Source organism: Ylistrum balloti, unplaced genomic scaffold (genome assembly GCF_031769215.1).
Source record: "Ylistrum balloti isolate Yb309-2 unplaced genomic scaffold, AGI_CSIRO_Ybal_v1 Utg370318, whole genome shotgun sequence".
In the NCBI taxonomy this organism is placed as follows: Eukaryota; Metazoa; Mollusca; class Bivalvia; order Pectinida; family Pectinidae; genus Ylistrum; species Ylistrum balloti.
In genome coordinates, this window is record NW_026782234.1 from 35,288 (window position 1) to 45,552 (window position 10,265).

A 10,265-nucleotide genomic window follows, 5' to 3' on the forward strand; every position below is an offset into this window, starting at 1 on the left:
ACAGATACACAGTGTCAGGATCACAGATACACAGTGTCAGGATCACACAGGATCATTACAGATACACAGTGTCAGGATCACACAGGTAAATAACATCATTACAGATACACAGTGTCAGGATCACACAGGTAAATAACATCATTACAGATACACAGTGTCAGGATCACACAGGTAAATAACATCATTACAGATACACAGTGTCAGGATCACACAGGTAAATAACATCATTATAGATACACAGTGTCAGGATCACACAGGTAAATAACATCATTACAGATACACAGTGTCAGGATCACACAGGTAAATAACATGTCATCATTACAGATACACAGTGTCAGGATCACACAGGTAAATAACATGTCATCATTACAGATACACAGTGTCAGGATCACACAGGTAAATAACATGTCATCATTACAGATACACAGTGTCAGGATCACACAGGTAAATAACATGTCATCATTACAGATACACAGTGTCAGGATCACACAGGTAAATAACATGTCATCATTACAGATACACAGTGTCAGGATCACACAGGTAAATAACATGTCATCATTACAGATACACAGTGTCAGGATCACACAGGTAAATAACATCATTACAGATACACAGTGTCAGGATCACACAGGTAAATAACATCATTACAGATACACAGTGTCAGGATCACACAGGTAAATTACATCATTCCAGATACACAGTGTCAGGATCACACAGGTAAATAACATGTCATCATTACAGATACACAGTGTCAGGATCACACAGGTAAATAACATGTCATCATTACAGATACACAGTGTCAGGATCACACAGGTAAATAACATGTCATCATTACAGATACACAGTGTCAGGATCACACAGGTATATAACATCATTACAGATACACAGTGTCAGGATCACACAGGTAAATAACATCATTACAGATACACAGTGTCAGGATCACACAGGTAAATAACATGTCATCATTACAGATACACAGTGTCAGGATCACACAGGTAAATAACATGTCATCATTACAGATACACAGTGTCAGGATCACACAGGTAAATAACATGTCATCATTACAGATACACAGTGTCAGGATCACACAGGTAAATAACATGTCATCATTACAGATACACAGTGTCAGGATCACACAGGTAAATAACATGTCATCATTACAGATACACAGTGTCAGGATCACACAGGTAAATAACATCATTACAGATACACAGTGTCAGGATCACACAGGTAAATTACATCATTCCAGATACACAGTGTCAGGATCTCACAGGTAAATAACATCATTACAGATACACAGTGTCAGGATCACACAGGTAAATAACATGTCATCATTACAGATACACAGTGTCAGGATCACACAGGTAAATAAATACACATCACACAGGTAAATCATCATTACAGATACACAGTGTCAGGATCACACAGGTAAATAACATGTCATCATTACAGATACACAGTGTCAGGATCACACAGGTAACATACACAAATACACATGTCATCATTACAGATAGTGTCAGGATCACACAGGATCACACAGGATCACACAGGTAAATAACATGTCATCATTACAGATACACAGTGTCAGGATCACACAGGTAAATAACATGTCATCATTACAGATACACAGTGTCAGGATCACACAGGTAAATAACATGTCATCATTACAGATACACAGTGTCAGGATCACACAGGTAAATAACATCATTACAGATACACAGTGTCAGGATCACACAGGTAAATAACATGTCATCATTACAGATACACAGTGTCAGGATCACACAGGTAAATAACATGTCATCATTACAGATACACAGTGTCAGGATCACACAGGTAAATAACATGTCATCATTACAGATACACAGTGTCAGGATCACACAGGTAAATAACATGTCATCATTACAGATACACAGTGTCAGGATCACACAGGTAAATAACATCATTACAGATACACAGTGTCAGGATCACACAGGTAAATAACATGTCATCATTACAGATACACAGTGTCAGGATCACACAGGTAAATAACATGTCATCATTACAGATACACAGTGTCAGGATCACACAGGTAAATAACATGTCATCATTACAGATACACAGTGTCAGGATCACACAGGTAAATAACATGTCATCATTACAGATACACAGTGTCAGGATCACACAGGTAAATAACATGTCATCATTACAGATACACAGTGTCAGGATCACACAGGTAAATAACATGTCATCATTACAGATACACAGTGTCAGGATCACACAGGTAAATAACATGTCATCATTACAGATACACAGTGTCAGGATCACACAGGTAAATAACATGTCATCATTACAGATACACAGTGTCAGGATCACACAGGTAAATAACATCATTACAGATACACAGTGTCAGGATCAGGATCACACAGGTAAATAACATGTCATCATTACAGATACACAGTGTCAGGATCACACAGGTAAATAACATGTCATCATTACAGATACACAGTGTCAGGATCACACAGGTAAATAACATTATTATAGATACACATTGTCAGGATCACAAAGGTAAATAACATCATTACAGATACACAGTGTCAGGATCACACAGGTAAATAACATGTCATCATTACAGATACACAGTGTCAGGATCACACAGGTAAATAACATGTCATCATTACAGATACACAGTGTCAGGATCACACAGGTAAATAACATGTCATCATTACAGATACACAGTGTCAGGATCACACAGGTAAATAACATGTCATCATTACAGATACACAGTGTCAGGATCACACAGGTAAATAACATGTCATCATTACAGATACACAGTGTCAGGATCACACAGGTAAATAACATGTCATCATTACAGATACACAGTGTCAGGATCACACAGGTATATAACATGTCATCATTACAGATACACAGTGTCAGGATCACACAGGTAAATAACATCATTACAGATACACAGTGTCAGGATCACACAGGTAAATAACATGTCATCATTACAGATACACAGTGTCAGGATCACACAGGTAAATAACATGTCATCATTACAGATACACAGTGTCAGGATCACACAGGTAAATAACATGTCATCATTACAGATACACAGTTCACACACAGATACACAGTGTCAGGATCACACAGGTAAATAACATGTCATCATTACAGATACACAGTGTCAGGATCACACAGGTAAATAACATGTCATCATTACAGATACACAGTGTCAGGATCACACAGGTAAATAACATGTCATCATTACAGATACACAGTGTCAGGATCACACAGGTAAATAACATGTCATCATTACAGATACACAGTGTCAGGATCACACAGGTAAATAACATGTCATCATTACAGATACACAGTGTCAGGATCACACAGGTAAATAACATGTCATCATTACAGATACACAGTGTCAGGATCACACAGGTAAATAACATCATTACAGATACACAGTGTCAGGATCACACAGGTAAATAACATGTCATCATTACAGATACACAGTGTCAGGATCACACAGGTAAATAACATGTCATCATTACAGATACACAGTGTCAGGATCACACAGGTAAATAACATGTCATCATTACAGATACACAGTGTCAGGATCACACAGGTAAATAACATGTCATCATTACAGATACACAGTGTCAGGATCACACAGGTAAATAACATGTCATCATTACAGATACACAGTGTCAGGATCACACAGGTAAATAACATGTCATCATTACAGATGCACAGTGTCAGAATCACACAGGTAAATAACATCATTACAGATACACAGTGATACACAGTGATACACAGTGTCAGGATCACACAGGTAAATAACATGTCATCATTACAGATACACAGTGTCAGGATCACACAGGTAAATAACATCATTACAGATACACAGTGTCAGGATCACACAGGTAAATAACATGTCATCATTACAGATACACAGTGTCAGGATCACACAGGTAAATAACATGTCATCATTACAGATACACAGTGTCAGGATCACACAGGTAAATAACATGTCATCATTACAGATACACAGTGTCAGGATCACACAGGTAAATAACATGTCATCATTACAGATACACAGTGTCAGGATCACACAGGTAAATAACATGTCATCATTACAGATACACAGTGTCAGGATCACACAGGTAAATAACATGTCATCATTACAGATACACAGTGTCAGGATCACACAGGTAAATAACATGTCATCATTACAGATACACAGTGTCACACAGGATCACACAGGATCACACAGGTAAATAACATGTCATCATTACAGATACACAGTGTCAGGATCACACAGGTAAATAACATGTCATCATTACAGATACACAGTGTCAGGATCACACAGGTAAATAACATGTCATCATTACAGATACACAGTGTCAGGATCACACAGGTAAATAACATGTCATCATTACAGATACACAGTGTCAGGATCACACAGGTAAATAACATGTCATCATTACAGATACACAGTGTCAGGATCACACAGGTAAATAACATGTCATCATTACAGATACACAGTGTCAGGATCACACAGGTAAATAACATCATTACAGATACACAGTGTCAGGATCACACAGGTAAATAACATGTCATCATTACAGATACACAGTGTCAGGATCACATAGGTAAATAACATGTTATCATTACAGATACACAGTGTCAGGATCACACAGGTAAATAACATGTCATCATTACAGATACACAGTGTCAGGATCACACAGGTAAATAACATGTCATCATTACAGATCATCACACAATAACACATCATTACAGATACACACAGGATCACACATAAATACATGTCATCATTACAGATACACAGTGTCAGGATCACACAGGTAAATAACATGTCATCATTACAGATACACAGTGTCAGGATCACACAGGTAAATAACATGTCATCATTACAGATACACAGTGTCAGGATCACACAGGTAAATAACATGTCATCATTACAGATACACAGTGTCAGGATCACACAGGTAAATAACATGTCATCATTACAGATACACAGTGTCAGGATCACACAGGTAAATAACATGTCATCATTACAGATACACAGTGTCAGGATCACACAGGTAAATAACATGTCATCATTACAGATACACAGTGTCAGGATCACACAGGTAAATAACATCATTACAGATACACAGTGTCAGGATCACACAGGTAAATAACATGTCATCATTACAGATACACAGTGTCAGGATCACACAGGTAAATAACATCATTACAGATACACAGTGTCAGGATCACACAGGTAAATAACATGTCATCATTACAGATACACAGTGTCAGGATCACACAGGTAAATAACATGTCATCATTACAGATACACAGTGTCAGGATCACACAGGTAAATAACATGTCATCATTACAGATACACAGTGTCAGGATCACACAGGTAAATAACATGTCATCATTACAGATACACAGTGTCAGGATCACACAGGTAAATAACATGTCATCATTACAGATACACAGTGTCAGGATCACACAGGTAAATAACATGTCATCATTACAGATACACAGTGTCAGGATCACACAGGTAAATAACATGTCATCATTACAGATACACAGTGTCAGGATCACACAGGTAAATAACATGTCATCATTACAGATACACAGTGTCAGGATCACAGTGTCAGGATCACACAGGTAAATAACATGTCATCATTACAGATACACAGTGTCAGGATCACACAGGTAAATAACATGTCATCATTACAGATACACAGTGTCAGGATCACACAGGTAAATAACATGTCATCATTACAGATACACAGTGTCAGGATCACACAGGTAAATAACATGTCATCATTACAGATACACAGTGTCAGGATCACACAGGTAAATAACATGTCATCATTACAGATACACAGTGTCAGGATCACACAGGTAAATAACATGTCATCATTACAGATACACAGTGTCAGGATCACACAGGTAAATAACATGTCATCATTACAGATACACAGTGTCAGGATCACACAGGTAAATAACATGTCATCATTACAGATACACAGTGTCAGGATCACACAGGTAAATAACATGTCATCATTACAGATACACAGTGTCAGGATCACACAGGTAAATAACATGTCATCATTACAGATACACAGTGTCAGGATCACACAGGTAAATAACATTTCAACATTACAGATACACAGTGCCAGGATCACACAGGTAAATAACATGTCATCATTACAGATACACAGTGTCAGGATCACACAGGTAAATAACATGTCATCATTACAGATACACAGTGTCAGGATCACACAGGTAAATAACATGTCATCATTACAGATACACAGTGTCAGGATCACACAGGTAAATAACATCATTACAGATACACAGTGTCAGGATCACACAGGTAAATAACATGTCATCATTACAGATACACAGTGTCAGGATCACACAGGTAAATAACATGTCATCATTACAGATACACAGTGTCAGGATCACACAGGTAAATAACATGTCATCATTACAGATACACAGTGTCAGGATCACACAGGTAAATAACATGTCATCATTACAGATACACAGTGTCAGGATCACACAGGTAAATAACATCATCATTACAGATACACAGTGTCAGGATCACACAGGTAAATAACATGTCATCATTACAGATACACAGTGTCAGGATCACACAGGTAAATAACATGTCATCATTACAGATACACAGTGTCAGGATCACACAGGTAAATAACATGTCATCATTACAGATACACAGTGTCAGGATCACACAGGTATATAACATGTCATCATTACAGATACACAGTGTCAGGATCACACAGGTAAATAACATGTCATCATTACAGATACACAGTGTCAGGATCACACAGGTAAATAACATGTCATCATTACAGATACACAGTGTCAGGATCACACAGGTAAATAACATCATTACAGATACACAGTGTCAGGATCACACAGGTAAATAACATCATTACAGATACACAGTGTCAGGATCACACAGGTAAATAACATGTCATCATTACAGATACACAGTGTCAGGATCACACAGGTAAATAACATGTCATCATTACAGATACACAGTGTCAGGATCACACAGGTAAATAACATGTCATCATTACAGATACACAGTGTCAGGATCACACAGGTAAATAACATGTCATCATTACAGATACACAGTGTCAGGATCACACAGGTAAATAACATGATCATTACAGATACACATTACACATGTACACAGTGTCAGGATCACACAGGTAAATAATTGTCATCATTACAGATACACAGTGTCAGGATCACACAGGTAAATAACACATTAGATCACACAGGTAAATAACATCATTACAGATACACAGTGTCAGGATCACACAGGTAAATAACATGTCATCATTACAGATACACAGTGTAGGATCACATAGTTTGATTTTCATTTTGTTTGCTGTTGCATCGTGCATGCACCAGCTTACACAACTTGAGGCTCCAATTCTGTTGAACAGGCAATTAACATAAGGATCACAGAATGTTATCATATATATTATATAAAAAACCCACCAATGTTTCATTATATATTTTGTTTATATAATCGCCCTCCATATATCCCTGATTATTACATCAAATAAAAAACTGAAATACTTAAAAATATGTTTCTTAAACACTTGTGAGATTAATTAAATCATGAATCAGTAGACATAGTCTGAAACTTTCACCACTACACAAGCTGACAGTAGCTTTTTAGGGGTTTATATAGCTTCTTCACAATATTCAATTTGAATAAGAACAGATCAAAACCAGGGTTTTATAACAGTTGATTTACATGTAACTTCCATTAGAATCTCTTAAGACGATATTGACACATTTGTCAATACAATGTACTCCAAATTGAAGACAGTTTTCTTCACTAATTGGTAGAAATTTAAAGAAAACTGGAAAAAATATCTTCAAGAAAGAGTATCTTGCATTAGCATTATTTTTTCTGTAGGTTCTTTGAAAAAATATAGCTCAGTTGGTCACAAAGGATCACCTGCTCAGTAATATTTGTAATACATGTAGCTCTGTCATTGAACATTCTTTAATTCGTGTGGGGGCTAGTCATAGTAGGAAAACATTCCTCAGATATCAACAATTGATTTACAACTGAACTTGATTTAATTTAAATCTGATACATGATATGTGAGTGCTGTATGATGCATGACTAAAATTTGTTATCGTGAATTTTCTTGACAAGTGAATTCCTTGTATGGACAAGTACTTTTAACCAGGCCACTAGTCTTGACAGACAAGTGCATTGAAAAGTTTTTATCAGGCCATGTTTTTCGAACTTAAGTTTATAATATTATTTGACCAAGTTCAGCATTACTTAATTGTTCTGACCAACCAGGTGTTTATAGTATGTTTTTATACGCCCGTCGAAAGACGGGACGTATTATGTTTTCAAGTGGGCGGGCAGGCGGCAGCACATAGGTTTTCATTGGATAACTTGAATAATTTGTACAGATTAATTTGAAATTTCTCATGAAGGTTTATTACCATAAAAGCCAGGTCAAGTTCGATAACCAAAATTTTTCACCCATTATTAACAGAGTTATGGCCCTTGGTACATTTGCAAAGTAGGTTTCCCATCGATAACTTGTGAAATTTTTTACAAATTAACTGGAAACTTCACAGGAAGGTTTATTACCATAAAAGACAGGTCAAGTTCGATAACCAAAATCTTTCACCCATTATTTACAGAGTTATAGCCCTTTGTACATTTGCAAAATAGGTTTCCCTTCAATAACTTGAGTAATTTTTCATTAATTAATTTGAAACTTCATAGGAAGGTGTATTAAAAAAAACAGTTTTGGACGGGCATATATTGTTCCGCCCTGCGGTACTCTTGTTATCAATGATTTAAAGTGATTATATAAACTAATATCTGGTGATAGTTTTAAACATTCATGATCTGTAACTAAATAGTACCAAAGTTAAGATTTTAAGTATTTGTATATAACTTTCACATAGCAGGTAAAGTTTTGAATGATTAGTAGGTAGAATTAGTTGTAAGTTAAGTTTTTTTGGGGGTTTAGCTGTCTCTATTTAATTGCCTGGGACTGATTAATATTATATGCCTGTTCATTTGATCAAAGACCTACTTATTCTATATATTTACAGCTCAAATCAACCCAGCAGCTCTCTCATCATCAGCTTTGACAGTTCCTGTGGGTATTCCTCATCATACAGTAAGTCACCCACAGTATTGGTTGATTTACCCATAAGACAGTTTTAAACATGAATCTGTGTAGATCCATGACACCTAAGTTTATTATCACAAATCCATGTTAGAATAGACAAAGTCAGTCTTTACCAATTTATAGTTAACCCTGTAGAGATTAAATGTTTTAACATTATTGATTTTAACAAAACAGAATGTAAGTGTCTGTTATTAGAATACTTTTAAACTTTCAATGAATGGATTCTAGGTCTCAGGATGGGAAGTCTAGGTTACTTTTATTTTTCCTGACATCACTTTGTTTTTTAATTTTGTTTTGCTTTTTATTGTCTTTTATATATATATATACCTCACTACACTATTTTGACATTTGTCCCTGGTTGTTTGGAGCGTGACATCATTTAAAATGACTTTCCCTTTACAGATACAGACTTGTCAACCATCCTACAATATTTCACATTCTATCGGGAACCTGCCCAGCAATGCCATGTCAACTACATCAGCTATAGCTACAGCGGAGAGTGCACAGCAGTTGTCTCAGCATAAACTACAGAATCATCTCACAAACAAGGATAACACTTGAACACAAACTGATGTCAGTCATATAGTTTTACAGAAAGTGACACAAGATTTCCCAAGCATCGAGCCACAAGTTTATCTCAGGCTGAACTGGAGAAATTCTGGATAGTGAACAGTGATATTTATGTGCACTTTCAAGTGTCATTACACAACATTTGAACAATCAATGTGTTCAGCAAAGTGAGCAATGGTGATTTAGTGCTATCAGTTACCACACTGGATACCACTATCAGTTACTACACTGGATACCACTATCAGTAACTACACTGGATACCGCTATCAGTTACTACACTGGATACCACTATCAGTTACTACACTGGATACCACTATCAGTTACTACAATGGATTGTCTCATCCTGAACAACTCTTTCAGGCAGGGAGGCACTTGCTAGGTGCTAAGCAGTTCTATGACAGCTATTGGTTCATGATGGTGTCTCTAAAAATTGTCTATGAACCCTGCTTCCGTGAACAAACTGTCAGAATTTATCAG

At 36.5% G+C, this 10,265-nt stretch overlaps 1 protein-coding gene across 1 annotated transcript in view; it reads left to right on the forward strand.

The window, feature by feature from the left end:
• The window catches only part of LOC132553329 (protein AF-10-like), a 40,465-nt gene extending 30,686 nt beyond the window's left edge, over nucleotides 1–9,779 (forward strand). The window contains exons 14-15 of the mRNA XM_060217564.1: nucleotides 9,139–9,206; nucleotides 9,621–9,779. Of these exons, the coding sequence (XP_060073547.1) occupies nucleotides 9,139–9,206; nucleotides 9,621–9,779 (227 nt within the window). The remainder of the gene's footprint in view (nucleotides 1–9,138; nucleotides 9,207–9,620) is intronic.
• The last annotated feature ends 486 nt before the right edge of the window (nucleotides 9,780–10,265 follow it).